Raw genomic sequence first — 18090 nt, forward strand, 5'->3', positions numbered from 1 at the left:
TCAACTACAGCCGGGGTCCCGCCTTCTTCCCGCTCTTCTACATCTTCCATTTTCCCTCTTCCATCTTCCCAACTGTACAAATCCAGTTGCGAGTCAATGCATTGTGTCATTTCCAATACCTTGCTACTGTTTCAGTCCTCATACTTGCGCCCATCTGGATACCCCATCATATCCTCCAGCTCTTTCAGATCGGGCATCCCCGCCGGCCCAGGCATATACTGTAAGTTATCACGCATACTGGTGCCGTTCCACCAGATCTCGTTCTTGTGCAGCGCGTCCATGATGCGCGGGGCGTCGATATACGTCCGGATTTCCACCATTTGATTCTTATGCCAGCGGGTCACCCAGACATTGACAATATCAAACTTATCGCCTGTGTGGAGTCAGGATATTCACCGCCGATGTCTTCCTTTGGGGCTGCCCATACCGGAATTCATGATCCCCTTGAACTGGACCTCCTGCACCGACCATCGATCATTGCACCCACCGTGGATTGCTTGAGGGCGGATTTCGAACTTGTCGGCATGATCCAGAAACAGCACACTCACCCGGCGCAGGGCGTTCACGTAGAAATGCATCAGGTCGTGATAACGCCCCGCAATGGGGTGATGGCCGACCACGGTGAAACTGACGTTCTTGTGGATCAGCGTGAATAGTTTGTTCATGTCCTTCTCCAGGTCCTTGAAGGAGTCCCAGATGTGCATCTGGGACACGTATTTGCAGTCGGTCGAGGGATTCTCGAAACGGAAGCCTTCTCGATCCTGTGGGGGCGGATCGTGGATGAGGCCATCGCCATTACAGCGACCGTCGGGGTCGACCAGCCCTGATCCATCGCATCCAGGCCGTTCGAGGGTCTTCTGTGGGCTAGAGATAGCTCGGCTGGCGGTGATGACTGGCAGGCCGATCGCCAGGGCCACGTAGAGATACCGCAGGATACGCATATCCACCTAGGCAAAGATGGGAGTTGGACATCAAATAGCGTTGATGCTCTACTAGATAGGTCTTTCCTTCCACGAAGACCCATTGCCAATGCCGTTTATATAGGCTGGCCTTCGAATACCCTCACACGAACTAGATAATGCTCCGACACTACCTTCTGAAGTTGTACAGAAGAAATGCACCGAGCGGCTGGCGGATCTCTGGTGGATAATGCACCGATCAACGGATCCACGACGAATGCCCATCTACATGCATTGGCGGTGTGCAAACCAGCAACGCACCGCTAGATGGCTTCAGACGTATCCGGTCTGGAGCCCCGAGGATAACGAGTTATCAACAAAAATGTAATGGCATAATAGCAATTTCCACCACTTCCCACGGGGCAACCAAAAAGCAGCGATAAGCCCGATAAGAAGGATCGCTCACCGTATCGCAGCCGATGTCGGCGATCCTGATTGGCCCGCCGGCGGGGGCGGCACGTGCCCGCACTGACTCAACCGTAAAATCCTCGCTCTGACTTTTCCCGCCTCTTCCTCTTCTTTCTCTCCCAAGTTACCTGCGCTCCACTCAATCCCCATGTCTCGTTAAAATCGGACCCTTGCTCCTCTTTTTCTTCCCTTGACTGGTAAAACGACAGTCGCCTTTATGTGTTTGGCACCCTCAATCTTCACCTCCCAGGTACTGCTTCCGATCCTCGTCTCCTCGTGTGGCTACCCATGGTTCCATGCTAACACTGCGATTTCCCAGGACTATATCTCGGACCACCTTTGGAAAGCTTCCATCAACTGAATTGACCTACTGGCTCACTGTTCGGTTATTTTCCCTGTAAAACAACGTCAAAAATGTTCGTCAACCTCTTCAAGGCTATGCCCAACCGGGCCTCGGCCTTCACCGCTATGAAGCAGCCTGTTCAGGCTCGTTTCATGGCCACCGTGCGCCAACGTGCTACTCTTGAGCCTGCTACCTTCACCATCCGTGACGGCCCCATGTTCACCGGCAAGTCCTTCGGTGCTCGCTCCAACATCTCCGGTGAGGCGGTGTTCACCACCTCTCTGGTTGGGTACCCCGAGTCCTTGACCGATCCCTCATACCGTGGTCAGATCCTGGTCTTCACTCAGCCTCTGATTGGCAACTATGGTGTGCCTTCGGCAGAGAAGGATAGCAATGGTCTCCTGAAGTACTTCGAGTCCCCCAACCTGCAGGCTGCCGGTGTGGTCGTTGCAGATGTTGCTGAGCAGTACAGCCACTGGACTGCTGTGGAGAGCTTGGGTGAGTGGTGCTCCCGCGAGGGTGTTCCTGCTATCTCTGGCGTCGACACTCGTGCCATTGTCACCTATCTGCGTGAGCAGGGTTCGTCCCTGGCCCGTATCACCGTTGGCGAGGAGTATGATGCCAACGAAGATGAGGCCTTCACCGACCCGGAGCAGATTCATCTGGTGCGTCAGGTCAGCACCAAACAGCCCTTCCACGTGAGCGCTGCCGACCCTCAGTCCCACGTTGCCGTCCTTGACTGCGGTGTGAAAGAGAACATCCTGCGGAGCCTGGTTGGCCGCGGCGCCAGCGTCACGGTCTTCCCCTTCGACTTCCCCATCCACAAGGTGGCCCACCACTTTGACGGTGTCTTCATCTCGAACGGCCCTGGTGACCCTACCCACTGCCAGGATACTGTCTACCACCTGAAGCGCCTGATGGAGACCTCCCAGGTTCCCATCTTTGGTATCTGTCTGGGCCACCAGCTGCTGGCTCTGGCTGCCGGTGCGAGCACTGTCAAGCTCAAGTACGGTAACCGGGCTCACAACATCCCGGCTCTGGACCTGAGCACTGGCCGCTGCCACATCACTAGCCAGAACCACGGTTATGCTGTCGATGCCTCGACCCTGCCCTCGGATTGGAAGCCATACTTTACCAACCTGAACGACTCGAGCAACGAAGGTCAGTGCTTTGACAATAGGAATCGTGATCGAACATTAAACTAACGAAATATCAGGCATGATTCACAAGTCTCGCCCCATCTTCAGCACCCAGTTCCACCCTGAGGCTAAGGGCGGTCCCCTGGACTCGTCTTACCTCTTTGACATCTACCTGGACAGCGTACTCAAGTACAAGAACAGCCAGGCCGGTCTCTACCCCCAGCGTGACAGCCGCCCCAGCCCTCTGCTGGTGGACCTGCTCGCCAAGGAGCGTGTGGGCGTCCAGCCCACCATCGGCATGCAGAACGTTGCCGCTGCTGCTGCTGCCGCCGCTTCGGCATAAATGCACTCACGTTCGGAGTTTGGCTTGTTCTTCTAGGTGGAAATTTTCTCTGGGTTGATTCCTTGTCTTGTCTATAGGTACTGGTCCATGGTGTATCAAATTTAAACTATTCAAATATGCTTTTTCTCGTATTCTCGGCATCGTAGACAAAGTTTCCCCTGGTCTACTTGGCTACTATCGACACCACATCCTCGTCTGCAACCGTATGTCCCAGTCCCACGCGCTGCGGTACATGTCTCGCGCTTGCACCCCACACCAGAGCGTACTTGAATGTCTCCTTCAGCGTACGGTGAATCTGGTCGCACACATCCTCGATCGTCGAGTCCCGACGCACAATCAAAGCTTCGCTGAAGTCGGGCTCTTCTCCCTTCCTATATCCACAAATGATATCAGCAAGATAACCCAACCCCGAAACCGGAGAAATGGCCCACTAGGGTGCAGCAAGATAGCGGGAACTGTGAATTGAAGATGTGACGTAACCGGAAAAAGTAGACAGAAAGACGTACCGTTTAGTGTATAGTCGCATGAGCCTCAGTTCTTTCCAAATCCGTTCGACGATTTCTTGCACGCCCAGGTCAAGTTCGCAACTCATCACGGCGGTATATGGTTCGCGGGCTAGTTGATCCAGGAATTCGAGGCTGACGCTGTCGATCTTGTTGTAGACGTACAGGCTGACGAAGTGTCAGTTGAGCCGACTCTTGGAATATCTTGATGACTTGAGGTCTTGCACTTACCAACGGATATACTTGCGGTGGTCTTTCATTATCACATCGATGAAGTCGTCGATCGTAGCTAGAAAAATAGTCTTAGTAAGGTTTTTGCAGGCATGGGATCAAAGTCGTCATTGTACCATATTCATCTCGCACCAAGACCTCACAGTTGAGAATCTTGTAGTCACGCAGCACATTGGAGATCATCTTCTCATCCAAGATCTTTGGTGGAGTTTGGAAAGTAATTTTCATGCCACCGGCCTTCTTGGGCTTCAGATAAATGTTTCTGAGAAGAATCATTAGAACATGGGGCTGTTATATAAACTTGACGAGGGAGTCTATCACATACGGTGGATCCTTGTTCAAGCGAATGCCCACAGCATCCAATTCCGCCTCCAGCAGTGCTCGCTGCTCAGCACGCTTTGTGGCGTCCAGGACCATCAGGACCAGATCACTCGTCTGGAATGTCGTCAGAATTTTCATGGTAACAGTGTCTCGCGCCACAGAGAGATACCTTCGCAGCAGAGATGACCTGCCGACCACGGCCCTTGCCCTCAGAGGCACCCTCGATGATACCAGGCAAATCCAGAATCTGGATCTCGGCACCACCATACTCGAGCACACCAGGGATGGCGGTTAGCGTAGTGAAAGAGTAAGCTGCGGCCTCACTCTTGGTCTTCGTGATCTTCGACAGGAACGTAGACTTTCCAACAGACGGAAATCCGACTAGAGCAACACGAGCATCACCGCTCTTACTAACATCAAAACCGGCACCACCGCCGGAGCCTGCACCGCCTGTTGGCTCAAGGAGCTGAGCTCGTAGACGAGCAAGTTTTCTGGGAGGAAATGATTTAGCTTGGCGGTCTGTTGGTGAGCCACAGGCATTTTTGATAGACAGTCAAACATACCCCTTCAGTAAACCCAAGTGATATTCTGCAGCTGATTAGATCTCGAGTCCTTTGCTGTGTTATCACGGCAGCATACCTGTCGCCTTGTTCTCTGCGGGGCATGTCAGCGGGGTGATAGCTGGAATTTCTGGAGTCATCACCACTTACTCTGCGTCCGGCGCATCTCATCCTCAATCCTGAGATGAGGCGTGTCAGTATAATGGTCGGATTATGCACATTTGCGAGTCGTGGAGAGCCGTACTCCTTGATTTTCTCCGTGATATTGACCATGATGCCGAGTGTTGAGGCTCGTCGCCCGCAGAAACACCTGTCTCTTCTGTCTCGCCGATCTCACTTCTGAATTGTCTAGCACAAGACACTTGTTCCGAATGTCATGCGACCCGATCTCTCTGAAATTGACGCGTCTTGAGAATCTCCAGGACGACCACCGTTTGTCCGTTGAAAATCCGCACCTCCGCCATTGCTGACGTAATCACGACCTTCAAACCTCAACTTCAACTTCTAGCTATCCGCGATTCTTCTCCATCACTTCCCACCTCCAACCATGGCTGAATCCCCCGCCGCTTCAGAAAATCAGAATGATGCCGTACAACTGGCAACTACAGCACCCGAAGATGCCGCTGCGCAACCTGATGAGCAACAGTCACAGCTGGAACCCGCGAAGAAGAAGAAGGTCATCGTCCGACGCAAGAAGCGCCCTGCCCGAGTACAAGTCGACCCATCGACGGTGAAGTCGGAACCGCCTCCTCAAACCGGCACGACGTGGAATATATGGTACTCGGTCTGGTCCGGTGGGGACCGTGACACCGACAAGTACGGGCTCAACACTCCTGCGCCCGGGCGCTGCGTTCTTTCGAGAGATCAAGGATACACACGCGCGGATCGCGTGGTCGGTTCGTTCTTCTGCCTCTATTTCGCGAGGGGAATCTGTCATCGAGGTGCCGACTGCGACTATCTGCATCGCCGGCCGACGCCACTCGATATCTTCTCTCCCAATGTGGATTGCTTTGGGAGAGACAAGCACGCGTCTTTCAGGGATGATATGGGTGGTACTGGGTCATTCAACAGGATCAATAGAACGCTCTATGTGGGAAGGGTGCATGTCTCAGATGACATAGAAGAGGTCGTTTCGCGCCACTTCCAAGAGTGGGGAGAAATTGACCGGATACGTGTATTGACGGTGTGTACACCTCTGGTGATGCACAAGATACAGGTGACTAACTTCTTCGATAGGGGCGGGGTGTGGCTTTCGTCACATACACCAACGAGGCGAACGCTCAATTCGCCATGCAGGCGATGTCTCACCAGAGCTTAGACCATGGTAAGTTCTCTAGGAATTCTAGTCATAGACTTCAAGGCACTAAAAACCGATCAGATGAGATCCTCAATGTCCGTTGGGCGACCGTGGACCCAAACCCGTTGGCACAGAAGCGCGAGGCGCGGCTATTAGAAGAGCAAGCCGCAGACGCAGTGCGACGAGCGCTGCCAGCTGCGTTTGTTGCAGAAATCGAGGGACGCGATCCAGAAGCTAAAAAGCGAAAGAAGATTGAGGGCAGTTTTGGCTTGAATGGCTACGATGTCCCGGATGATGTGTGGCACGCTCGTACACGCCAATTGGAGAATACCACGCCCGCAGCCGATCAGCTCGAAGCATCGGAGCCGCTCATGATCGAGTCGGCTTCTGCAAGTGCGCAGGACTCTGCCGCGGCATGGGCACCAGCGCCGCAGCCTGAGAGCGGGATCTTCTCGAGCGCCACAGTAGCGGCATTGAGGGGACTGCAGGGTGGTACGGTGACGACCCAGGCCACACCTAAGGCCTCTGGTGGGCCGTTAGTCGCCTACGGCAGCGAGGATGAGAGTGACTGAGCTCTATACTGCCGGTCTGTAGGACCACTACGATATTTTCGAAAACTCCATGTATAATACTAGCGATACCTACTTGAGTCTCAAAAAGCAATTGATGATACTGGGCCCCAAACGCGATCTTCGTAATGATATGAGACATTATTCATGACGGGGTACCATCCCAAGTATCCGCTAAAACATGTGCATGAGACAGGATGGCACTGGTGTGACACGGATTTTGGTAAAAAAAAAATGAGCACAAGATCCGCCTCCATGATGAGAATATGCAGTGAGTCTATGCAGACAGAAATATCACCTCACAACACCCCTTCACGCCTTCAAAAAAGAATCAATTCAAGTGCATATTCATCTGTCGCTGCGGCCGAGGTCGTAGTACACGCACGAACCGGTGCGATAGTTGTAGATGAAAGCATTGTTGTAGCTTTCTGCACTTTCGCTCGTACGCGTCTCAGACGCTAGATCGCTGAGCAGCTCATAAACTTGGCTAAGATATTTGCGCTCCGTCAGTGGCGCGTTCTGGATGGCGGACCGCCAGCTGTCAGGATCCGAGAGTCGGGTATCTCGAATGGAGTCGAGGACATCATCACGAGTATCGATGGCAGCGACGGGGCCGTTGCGGGCATTCTCCGCGACTTCGCGAGATCGAAGTAAAGCTGGCATATGTTAGAAACGATGGTTCAGACTATGACGCACTGGGTGTAAGCGGAAAGGAGTAAGCTTACCTGACTCGACAATATTCCTTCGGTTGGTCTTCTTGCTCCGATGCTGCGGAACAAGAATCCGGACGTCATTCGCCTTCTCGTGAGACTGGAGAACATCTTGCTGTCCTGGCTGCCGGGACTGGCGCAGATCTACTATGCCTTCACGCTGGTGACGGGCCTGGATTTCAGATCTAAACCAGGGGACCAGTTCGGAACTGCGAATATCAAACTCCTCCCTGCGAACGAGGTTCCGCACTTTGTAGCCTCGATCCTTGCTATCGTGCTTGGCAATCACAATCCACCGATGATTGTAGTCTTTGTACTTAGCCAGCAGCTCTTCCATGGAAGAGGCGTCCACTGCAAGTTCCGCACTAATATCGTTTGCCCAAAGGTGTTCAACGACCTTCACTCCGGTCGTGCGGAGGACGGTAACATCGAAACTGGCAACAAGCACATCGCACTAACCTCAATTAGTATGTCACATAAAATAGAGAATGCTGACAGGGGAAGAAAGCTTACCCTTCGAGTAGTCCAGTAGAGCTCTGCACCTGTGTCAGAATCTTTTGGTGGAGCCTTGGACTGCAAGTATTCAGTCATAGAGGAGCGCAGCCGGTCCGAGCTGAGGTTGAATCCAACTGCATGCGCCTGAGGTCGGCTAGAAAGGACCTGTGGTGAAAACTCCTGAATCAGTCGGTCATATCGGCCACCTGCGGCGAAAACATCGCGGCGTTTGGTGTCGAATATGCATTGGAACAGGATGCTGCCTCGATAAAACTTGTCATGAAGACTGCTCAGGGGGTTGATGTACACCTTTCGCTTCACGCCAAAGCTTTGCAGGTAGGACATGAGCACGTTTAGACGCGCAAAGATGGGCGGAATGCGCTCTGCGTATTCAGTCCCTTCCATTATAGCTTGTAATCTCCGCTGGGCTTCATTTGGCGTGTCTATCCAAAAATTAGCACTGTGAAGTCGAAAAAGAAGGGATCAACTTACCTCGAAAGTCGAATCGAGCAAGGTCATCCAGTGATGTTGAAGCAACGCCAATAGATGGAGACCGTAGTTCACTTCGAATCTTCTGCATGGTCCATTTCCCAACATTCAGCTTGCTGATCACATCCTTCACCAGCGGAATTTGAGAAGGAGTGATGCGACAGAATTCCATAATGAGCTGAAGGAGATCGGAGTGGTTGATAAGGAAGCACATGTGAGCGGACCTAAGAGGCGGGAATTCTTCAATGATCTCGTCGAGTACTTTGATGACTTCCGCCTCCTTGAGAGCAAGATCCAATGTGTTGTGGGACACTATGTCAAAATCCACTTCACGATGGGTCCGGGGCTCACTTCCATGAGTTGACTCCCTGTAAACCGTGCCGAACGCAAAAGTCTTCTCTAGAGAGGGATCTTGGCGAGGGATCGCTCGGGCATTTGGGACTGTAAGGTCAAATGGTAGTTGAAGCAGATTGCCCGAGACATCTAATAATCTCACAGCACCGGCAGAGTAGTGTTGTGACCGAGGGAAAAGCATTTGTCGCGCAGATTCCACGGCGCCATGTCTCCGAAATATGGTCGTTAGCTTCTTCTTGACAAGCCCTTGAACAAGGAGTTCATTTGCTGCCGGTGCTCCATGAGAATCCATATCCCAGGCAATGTCCTCGAACTTCTTTGGTGACTGGGAGAAAATCGCCGAGAGAATTTTCTTGTAATCGGGAGAGTTTGGGTCAGACAGAAGATGTACAATTGCCCGTCTGAACGTCTCCTCTTCTACTTGAAGAGGAATTCTACCGCTGGAAAGAAGCTCTGATGCCGTGGGCCGTTCGCTCGGGGTGTGGCTCAGAAGAGACTCAATTATCTGCCCCTGGACCACCTTTTCAGACTGATGAAAAGTAGCTGGGAGGATATGACTCTTTTCTCTGATAGCCCGAAGTGTTTGATCCCGTTCCATGTTCGTCGGCAGTGGATGACACATCTCAAAGAAAATAACACCGAGAGAAAACATCTGATTGGCATGAGTATATATATTGGCAGAAAGAATTCCTTGGTCTCTTCAGTACTCACATCAACTTTCTCATTGTAATGTCCAGAGAATCCAGACTTCATCTCCGGTGCAACATAGTATGTTGTTCCCAAGCTACGTGTGAAATCTCCCTCGAAGTCCGCGGCAGCAGAAGAGCGTACAGCTGTCGTAAACTGCCCGCTGGTAGCAAGACCAAAGTCGCCGATGCGAGGATTATTGGCAACATCAATAAAGATGTTGTCCGGTTTCAGGTCTCGGTGGATGATTCCGTGGCTATGAATGTGGCTCAAACCGTCGAGAATCTGTCTGAATAGGCGCCAGGACCGGTCAATATCATCATATAGGCCGTTCTTGATCAAGTCTCGCAATGTCTTGCAGAACATCAGAGTTAGCGTCACTTTAAAGATACGGGTTGCCCCAAACTCACATGCTTCTCACAGTATTCCATCTGGATATACAGCGTCGTCAAGACAGGCCGGCCATAGGAGCCAGACCTTACTCGGCTGAGTTCAGCTTCCTCCGTACTGCCGTCCATAGACTCTTCATGGGTGTCTTGATGAACTCGATCTGAAATGGTACCCTCATTTTCATCCTCACTGTCTGAGGCAGCAAATTCGATCTTGGGATACCCGCTGGAGCTGATGAAATCAAGACCACCAGTGCTAAATCCATGGTGGTCCTGACTAGCGAAGGGATCACCCTCGGTAGAGGAGATAGCCTCTTCGATATGATTGAAGTCTTCTTCCAGCCAGGCGGTGTAATAGCGGACAACATAAGGGTGGTTCAGTCGCGACAACAGCATGATTTCCGATAGAGTGTCCTTCAATGCCGCAGCCGACGTCTGGGAAATCTTTTTGACTGCGTAGAATCGGCCGTCAAGTTTGTTTCGAGCTTTGACAACTTGTCCAAAACCTCCACGTCCGAGATGACCGGCCTCATCGAAATCTTGATGATAACGAGAGAAAGCTGGCATAGCTCCAAAGGAGTCCAGTCTCGGCCTTCGTTGCAATGACACGGAGTTGGAAGATCGATCACGCATAGTCAAGGGTGCATCGACACGGAAAAATTCTGACGGCTGAAGTTGGAAAGCCGTTGGGCGCTTTCGTGGGTCTGGTCGAAAGAATTCTCGAAGTAGGTCTTGTAATGGGGGAGAAAGTCCCATGGACACCATCAACTGATTGGCAGATGTATATCTCAGAAGAACATCCTTGCCAAAGCCCATCTGAAGCATAACAATGCCAAGATCCCACACATCAGTCTTCATGGTAGGCGGAGCTCCCTCTTGCGTCAACTCTGGGGGGAGCCAAAGCGGGGATTTCGAGGTGGTCAAAGAACGTTTTGCTCCTGTAGAGTCTGGTAGGGCTTCTTCGACGCTAGACTGGAGCTTGACGATGGTTCCCCCGGAGATAGTTCGATATATCATCACCTGGCCACAATGAATATTTGCATGAACGAAGCCACTGCGATGATAGAACTCTAAAGCTTCAAGAAGCTGAATCATCCAGCTCCGAAGTGTCTCAACTGCGACGGTACCCACGATATCAAGGAGCTCAGACAGCGACCCTTTATTCGCAAATTCTAAAAGAGCAAACACTGTCCAGGTGTTTCCAGTCGAGTTGAAATTGTTGATGGGTTGGATGATTTTGAAACCCACAAAATCAACCAAATTGGGATGTCGAAGACGCTTCAGGCCCTCCAGTCTATCTTCGCTTGTTCGCATTCGCTCTCGGAAGGCCAAGATATCTGAACCTTTCTCATCCAGGCATAGCTCCTTAAGAACAAGCAACGGGACATGGCATCGCCCCTCGGAGACAACAGGTCTCACAGTAAACGTCTTCTTTCCTTGCTTAGATTCGAGCAATGTCTTTCCGTGAACAGCCCGAAACAATAAAAGCCGGTCATCTGTGTCATTGACTGCCAGCGGTGGGTCGAAAGAGATTGCACCGGGAGTGTTTTCGACGAGATCGCCCACCTCGTTCGAATCCATGCCACCAGTGCGGCTTTTGCGCCTCAACACCCGAGCCTTGGCACGCTGTCGAATTTTGTCTTGTAGCATTTCCTGCAGTGCACGCTCCTCTGCCGCGGTTGCCGCCTCTTGTTTGCGCAATTCCTCTTGCTTTTCGAGTTCAGCCTGCTGGATAGCAGCAGCCTCTTGCTCCATCCGTTCCTCCTCCAGACTGGGGAGGTCTTTATTCTGCTCGCGGGCTTGAGCAACATCCTCCAGAACATCCTGGATGGATACTGCTAGTTCATAAATCATCTCACTCCCCAGCAGCGTGGTCGGCTTTTTCCGAATAATTTCCTGGATGCGGGAGCGGGCTCCATCGCGAAACTCGTCGAGGTTGTCCAGCGAGAGATTGGGAGCAGTCTTGGGATAGGTTGCGGGCAGCTCGACAAGGAGCACAAGGCGAATGTCGGGGTTCGAAGAGGCGCGAAGATTGAGCTTAAAGGTCACGTCGGAGGATTGCTAGAAGGCAACAGATCAGTCCCGCACCCAGCGCAAACAAAGTGAAACCGAGTCCGCGACACACTCACCTGCCAGGCCGACCGTCGGTTCTCGACATCTTCAAAGTCATCGCCATAGATTGAACGCAGGGCTTCCACCTCGTTGAGGTGGATTTCACGGTAATTGGTTGTCGCTTTGACGGGGGATGATATGTTCGAGGAATCGGAGGAGGTTTGCTTTTTCTCGCGGGGAGCTTTCTTCCTCTGCTTGGGAGACATCGCGGGGGCGTGGCGCGAAGTCGCCCTACATCCGGATCTTGTGGTACAACATATGGAACGAGGGAATTTGATGCAATCGAAGAAGCCAACTAAGGGCCAAGTCGAGATTCTCGAAGTGAAAACAGGCGGTCAGATGCGCGGGACCTCGCCCTTATCGATAAGTCGTGGGTGGAGTGGCAGCTTAGTATGGATGACGTGCGGTTGGTTATTCAGTGGGAAGTATATGCTTATAGATTCTGCGATAGCCTTCTCCCAGAGAGTATTCGATGTGAGCTATATTACAAATGCCAGTGCCTTTTGGGATCTAAAGGTGAACATTCGTATAGGGTACACAAGTAAACACCCTGCCCAAAAGTGGGTATGTTCTGCGCTGGCCCCGGTCAAACCAACTCCCTACAGCAGGTACAATTGGCACTGCAGTAGTCGGTGCCACCAGTGCACCCAATTCTCCCAACGCTCACCAATTTTCTACAAAGCCCAGAGGGTTTTTTGACTTTTGCTGTAGGTACCTTGGCACTGATAAAATGTTCAACGCCCTTATTCAACCACAACTCTACACCCTCTAGATTACGCGTAGCTACCTGCCTAGCTGGGGAGGCTCTGTTACTATCATCCTTGAAGCAAGTGATAGGCTAGAGGGCTTAAGCTATCTACTAAGTTGGATATCTTCTAATGGAATGAATAATATACCAAATACTAGCAAGGCCTTTAAGTTAAGAATCGACCACTATACCCACGACAACAAATCATTTGGACCCTGTATGCAACAGTGGCAACTCCTGTGCAATAATTACTGATGCTGAGGATGAAGTTCCAATTCCATCGATCCCCGATGCATACCCCTAGTGTCCATGGACCCAGCAGACGGCACCATCCACGAATGGAACACTGCTAGCAGCGATCAGGTTCAAGCCCAACTATCTCCAAGCGCCCAAGAAGGCAGCTGAGTAAATGATGATCTCCGTGAATATATCGCGGAAATGATAGACCGCCATAACCCTGTCAACCATCTGATGGTCTGCGGCAGCGACGGGCGATTCAGTTTCGAAGAAAATCAGAGCATGATCTGGATGCACAATGCGTTTGACCTCAAAGCCTACAGAGACAGCAGCAAAGGTGCAGATGAGCGAGGAACTGGAAGCTCAGAAAGAGTTATTGCTTTGAAAATGGTTGGGTTGTTGTATCAGTACACCATGTGCTGCAGACGAAAAGATGTCTGGAGGACTTGCGGTGAGGGTGAGAGAGAGAGAAAAGCAAGGAGACCACTAGAAAAAAGAGGGGTATAATACAAGCTTTTAAGCCCAGGAGTTAGACTCCTATCCTGGTGACAAGGTCACTGCGCTTGATGTTGGTTTGATTTGGGCTTGGCATAAGCGCCTGAAGCCGTCAAGACAGGGCGAGGCTGATCGCACTTGGTGTTCGTGAGGGCCGGCTATCGATAAGCGCCTTTGCTCTCCCGACGCGTTGTAAACAAACCTCTCCCTCACCACGCCTTATTCCACAGCTCAAAATGCTGGACTGGATGAAGGGGAACGAGGGCGCTGATGCCGCAGGTAAGTTTTTCTCGCATTGTCCTACGAAGCCCCAGCGCTAACCTGCCATCCCTTCTAGACACGTCCAAGGTCCTGGAGCCTCCCGAGACCCCAGCTCCCGTGTTTGCTATCCGCGCCTTCAAAAGCGCTCTGTTTGGCACACCTGGTGCAGACGAAGAGACCGAAGCCAGCGCCTCACAACCCGAGCAAGCCGGTCATCAACGCAGCCAAAGCGATGCGACGAACCCCATCCCCATCGAAAAGAAGGAGAACGCGAATGCAGAGGTTGACACGACGGTTAATCCTTCGGGTTCCCCTACAAAAAGCATCCTCGTCACGCCTGGCACGATATCCAACCGGCGCAAGACGGTCTCTTTTGGCGAAGGGGTTGTCGACAACGAAGGGAAACGCGACAGCCATTCAAGCAAGGTGGTGAAGACGCCTCCCAATCCTTCTGGCAATCTGACTGCCCAATGGATGTCAGGATCAGCGGACGGCAAGCCGCGAAGCAAGCTCACGCAAACACTGATGGATGCCCGCGACAACGCGTCAAAAAATGCAGAATCGGCAGGCTCCTCCCTGGATGCCTCGTCGAAGACCAACCCTGATCCGCGGTCCCAATCAAAAGACGAACTCGGCTCGGAGGATACAACTCTAAACCTGGATGAGCCACGGTCGGAATCAGGCAAATACTGGAAGACCGAGTTCGATGCCTACAGGGTCCGAACCAATCGGGAAATCAAAAAGCTGATACACTACCGATCGATCGCCAAATCCTACGCGCGCAAAAAGGATACAGAAGCTCTACGATTGGCTGATAAGTTGAAGGAGGAAGAAGAGAAGGTGGCTGATATGGAACGTCAGGTGTCGCGCCTTGCTTCCACGATTGTCGGGGAAGGGTCGAAGGCAGACAAGGAGCAGTTGATCCAGGATCTGACAAAGCAGACCACGCTGGCACTGCAATACAAGCAACAGGTCACCTCCCTGCGCAAACTCCTGGAGTCTCAGGGTGTTGTCGGCGCCGATGCGACAAAGAATAGCGAACCGAATAAGGAAAAATCACCCGCGGAGAAGCCCTCGGATGAGCTGCGCAAAACCCAACAAGAGCTTAAGCAAGCTAATGCCAAGATTGAAGAAATGAAGCGACAAAGCACGGACCTCAGCACGCTTCAGGGCCTTGCAGAAAGCTCCGAGAAGAAGGCCCAAGAGCTCGAGAAAGAGAATCATTCTCTCAAGCAAACTCTGGCACGTGTCAAGCAGGAAATGTCACGGTACGAGGGCAGACGAAAGGAAAAGGAGAACAAGTTGAAGCAAAGAGAAGCCAAGCTGGAAACCCGGATCCAGGAATACCGAGAGCGCCTGAAGAATACCACGCAAGAACACCGGGAGTCAGAGGAGGCTTTACGCAATGGCTTCGACGAGGAGCGTCGTCGGATGCAAGCCCAGGTTGATCTCCTGAAGATGCGAGTCACTGCCACAGAACGTGTTCCGCCTCTACGGCCTCAGCAGCGACACTCCTTCAGCCCGCGCAAGGAGTACACAGGCGTTCAAGTTCAAGATTTCGGCGGACAAGATCATCCAGAGATAGAAGACGAAGCGACGGAAGACATTGAAGCACCACCAAGTCCAAGCCCGCGTTCCAAAGCTCGCGAGGCACGGCACACGCGTAACGCCACGACCGGCGCAATCGATCTCAAACGTGTCACCAGGGACGTTACCGCAGATGATGACGAGGTCACACACTACCTGAACGAGATTCTTCCCAAGCCAAACCACAGATCCCGCCAGGTGGATCTGGATCCCGTTCCACCGTCCTCGCCTCCTAATATTGGCTCTCTCCGATCCCCAGGCCGTCCCACTTTGAGATACCACCCTGCCGGTGATAACCAGCGCACATATCGTTCCCTTTACATTCGTGATCCCAACGATTCCGCGTCGGGGTACTTACACACCAACCGTCCACGAACCCATATCAAGTCCACGCTAGACACCATCTCCGGCGTACCGTCATCGCGCTCCGGCGCTTATGCAGGCTACACGATTTCATCTGGTGAGCATGCGAGCAGAAGGCATGGGCTCTTAGATATGGAAAGTAAGTTCCTCTCTCCAGAGCGAGCTGCTGCTGCCAAATCTCGGCTCAAGCAAAAGCACGATAGCCGGCGAGCTCAGGCTCTAGGCAAGGAGAACTTGCGAGCTGGGGGGGCGGGTGCAAATGAGAAGTGACCATTCATTTTTGCGTTCAGTGTCGACTTTATACCTAGGTTGCGAGAATTTGGTGTTGCAGGTCCGGCGTGGTGTTTTGCGGCTTTTTAAGGTCAATGGGTTTCTTTTCGAGAATGAGACTACAATCAAGCAATTGAGTCATTCAAGAATCATACAACGGTATACCAAAGTAGTGATTTGTAGGAACTGTGATATTCTACTGTAGAAAAGCCGATTGTGCTTTCATAAGACGGTTTCATAAACAAATGATGCGTCGATGACCATTCTATCCCTTTATGAAAATGGCTCATGTACATCTAAGGGCATCTATCAACCATCCCAGATTTCACCATTTTGCTGTAAAGCGAAGACAGGTTCGATTAAGTTTCCATCCTTCTCAGTCCCTTTTTAGGCCTTGCCGTCCGAGAACGAGACAACAGCCCATTTGCCACTCCATGCCCATTTGCGGGCCTCGGTGCCGCCTCCATTGGGCAGCTGGCGGAGCTTCTCATCCTCGCCGGCAGGGAGGCCAACAACAGTATCTGCTTTGCAAGTACGGAAAGCTAGAACGCGAACGCCGGACTTCGGGCCCATGGGGCCAATAGCAGTTGTGAAGGGAGTGGTGGGATCCCATTGGGCCTTTTCATCGGATAAGTGGACGAATAAAGATCATATTGGTGATCAAGGAGACTTACATCGTTGGTCAACTTGCGGTAGTTCAGATCGCCTTTGAAAAGAACAAGCTCGCTCTCCTTCAGATCATCGAATAGCTCCGGCGCAACATGCGGCATGCGCCAGTAGGAGCCCTGGGTGGTCCAGAATGGGTGAGGACGCACGATCAGCTTTCCATCCTGGTGGAAGTTGCTCCATTGCTCGAAAAGGAACTGGACGTCGGCAACTTCCTTCTCCGAGAGAGGCGGGAAGGTCTTGCCCGAGTCATCTGGAGCAGTGTAGAATGTTTGCGGGTCGACCATTGTGTTGAGGAGGTCAGAAAAATCCTTCGGAGTAACATCCGACACGAACCAAGGAAGACGCTTCGGGTGAAGGACGACAGCCGTCGCCAGATCGGCTGACAACAAGTAGCCAGCGAGAATCAAGTCGACGAACAGCTCGAAACCGGAGTTGTCGAGGACAATGTCAACTCGGCGCTCACTTTCCTTCTTCTCCTTGCGAGCCTTCTGCATGGTAGCAAAGGCAGTGTCAAGGTCATTGACGAGAATATTGCTCTGCGAGGCCTTGCGCGCCTGTGAGCCCTGTAGCTTCTGAATGTCCTCGTACGTTAGGGAGGTAAGGAGGGACAGGTCTGTAGCATTGCCCCACAAACAGATCTCGCACATTTCAGAGAAGAGAAGCTTTTCTGACTGCTGGACCTGCTCAGGTGATTTTCCCTCCAACCCCTGGCCAGACTCTGCCTCGTGTGCTAATTCACGGTATCTGGCCGCGAGTTCCAGGACAGCGGGACGGGACGACTTGAAAGTAGACATCTTCTGGCGAGCAAACACATCATAGCCCTTCCAGTGCTTAGAGAGCGCAAAGAAAGTCTCAATGCGGCGGTCTATTTTTGGCCGTCAGGTCAGCACATGTGCATGTCTGTCCGATCGATGGTATGGCGATGTCTTGGGCATACAGAGGTAGCATTCGGAGTAGAGCCATGGCACGTCGTGCCATTTCGGGTTTCCACGCTGTTCCAATTCCTCGTTGTATGAGGTGATGTCGGGCTCGCCGTCGTCGTCAAGGGGGCTAAGGGTAGACTTGTATCAGTACTTCGTCAAAGTGGACAGGGTCAGATCTACTCACGTCAGCTGTCGATTGTGTTGCAGCTCATACTTCAATGTCGCAAGCTTCTCGATGATGCTCTTGCCCTCTTTTTGCTTTGCTTCGTCAGTCACAGCTCCCACAGTTCGGTGAAGATCGTCAATGGCGCCGGTCTAGAATAGTCAGCAGGTAATTCACCTGTCGCCGGGGAGGCAACTAACGATGATGACAGGCCATCGCTCGTTGGCCGAGACCGAGGCAAAGCTCGACGGGTCCGAGGTGAGGAATTGGGCTATCGAGAATTAGATCTCTGCAATTAGCATCGATTTCCAAAGAACTTACGGGTCTTTGGATCAAATTCCATCTTGAGGTGGAGTTTGGATGCGATGGATGTGGGGGGAGCACACATGCTTAGGAGGAGCGCGGGGCAGAGAAAGCGGTGAGGCCGCAACTACGGGATTGCCACATTGAGAAGCTTCGGAGGTG

The 18090-nt window shown here is 52.2% G+C and overlaps 7 protein-coding genes across 7 annotated transcripts; 3 read left to right on the forward strand and 4 right to left on the reverse strand.

Moving 5' to 3' along the window:
- Positions 1–131: 131 nt before the first annotated feature.
- On the reverse strand, positions 132–941 carry N7459_008053 (uncharacterized protein; the record flags this gene model as incomplete). Its single annotated transcript, XM_056947221.1, has 2 exons — positions 132–373; positions 428–941. The coding sequence occupies 2 exons, from the start codon at positions 939–941 to the stop codon at positions 132–134; spliced, it is 756 nt and encodes a 251-aa protein (XP_056796731.1).
- Positions 942–1781: 840 nt separating this feature from the next.
- On the forward strand, positions 1782–3192 carry cpa1 (carbamoyl-phosphate synthase (glutamine-hydrolyzing) CPA1; the record flags this gene model as incomplete). Its single annotated transcript, XM_056947222.1, has 2 exons — positions 1782–2871; positions 2927–3192. The coding sequence occupies 2 exons, from the start codon at positions 1782–1784 to the stop codon at positions 3190–3192; spliced, it is 1356 nt and encodes a 451-aa protein (XP_056796732.1).
- A 163-nt stretch (positions 3193–3355) lies between these two features.
- On the reverse strand, positions 3356–5080 carry N7459_008055 (uncharacterized protein; the record flags this gene model as incomplete). Its single annotated transcript, XM_056947223.1, has 7 exons — positions 3356–3563; positions 3699–3863; positions 3927–3984; positions 4043–4188; positions 4252–4361; positions 4417–4757; positions 4807–5080. The coding sequence occupies 7 exons, from the start codon at positions 5078–5080 to the stop codon at positions 3356–3358; spliced, it is 1302 nt and encodes a 433-aa protein (XP_056796733.1).
- A 274-nt stretch (positions 5081–5354) lies between these two features.
- On the forward strand, positions 5355–6676 carry cwc2 (active spliceosome conformation promoter CWC2; the record flags this gene model as incomplete). The annotated part of the gene is made up of 3 exons (XM_056947224.1): positions 5355–5990; positions 6044–6131; positions 6168–6676. 3 exons carry the CDS (start codon positions 5355–5357, stop codon positions 6674–6676), a joined length of 1233 nt encoding a protein of 410 aa, XP_056796734.1.
- A 345-nt stretch (positions 6677–7021) lies between these two features.
- On the reverse strand, positions 7022–12115 carry cpcC (putative protein kinase (Gcn2); the record flags this gene model as incomplete). Its single annotated transcript, XM_056947225.1, has 7 exons — positions 7022–7329; positions 7399–7837; positions 7897–8321; positions 8371–9373; positions 9433–9762; positions 9819–11858; positions 11927–12115. 7 exons carry the CDS (start codon positions 12113–12115, stop codon positions 7022–7024), a joined length of 4734 nt encoding a protein of 1577 aa, XP_056796735.1.
- Positions 12116–13625: 1510 nt separating this feature from the next.
- Positions 13626–15870, forward strand: N7459_008058 (uncharacterized protein; the record flags this gene model as incomplete). The annotated part of the gene is made up of 2 exons (XM_056947226.1): positions 13626–13668; positions 13727–15870. The coding sequence occupies 2 exons, from the start codon at positions 13626–13628 to the stop codon at positions 15868–15870; spliced, it is 2187 nt and encodes a 728-aa protein (XP_056796736.1).
- Positions 15871–16257: 387 nt separating this feature from the next.
- N7459_008059 (damage-control phosphatase ARMT1 family protein) lies at positions 16258–17968 on the reverse strand (the record flags this gene model as incomplete). Its single annotated transcript, XM_056947227.1, has 6 exons — positions 16258–16488; positions 16545–17404; positions 17477–17589; positions 17647–17777; positions 17826–17896; positions 17947–17968. The coding sequence occupies 6 exons, from the start codon at positions 17966–17968 to the stop codon at positions 16258–16260; spliced, it is 1428 nt and encodes a 475-aa protein (XP_056796737.1).
- Between the last annotated feature and the right edge of the window lie 122 nt (positions 17969–18090).

The sequence above is a fragment of the Penicillium hispanicum genome (assembly GCF_028827665.1).
Source record: "Penicillium hispanicum strain IBT 35686 chromosome Unknown utg000007l_segment0_segment0, whole genome shotgun sequence".
NCBI classification, from domain to species: domain Eukaryota; kingdom Fungi; phylum Ascomycota; class Eurotiomycetes; order Eurotiales; family Aspergillaceae; genus Penicillium; species Penicillium hispanicum.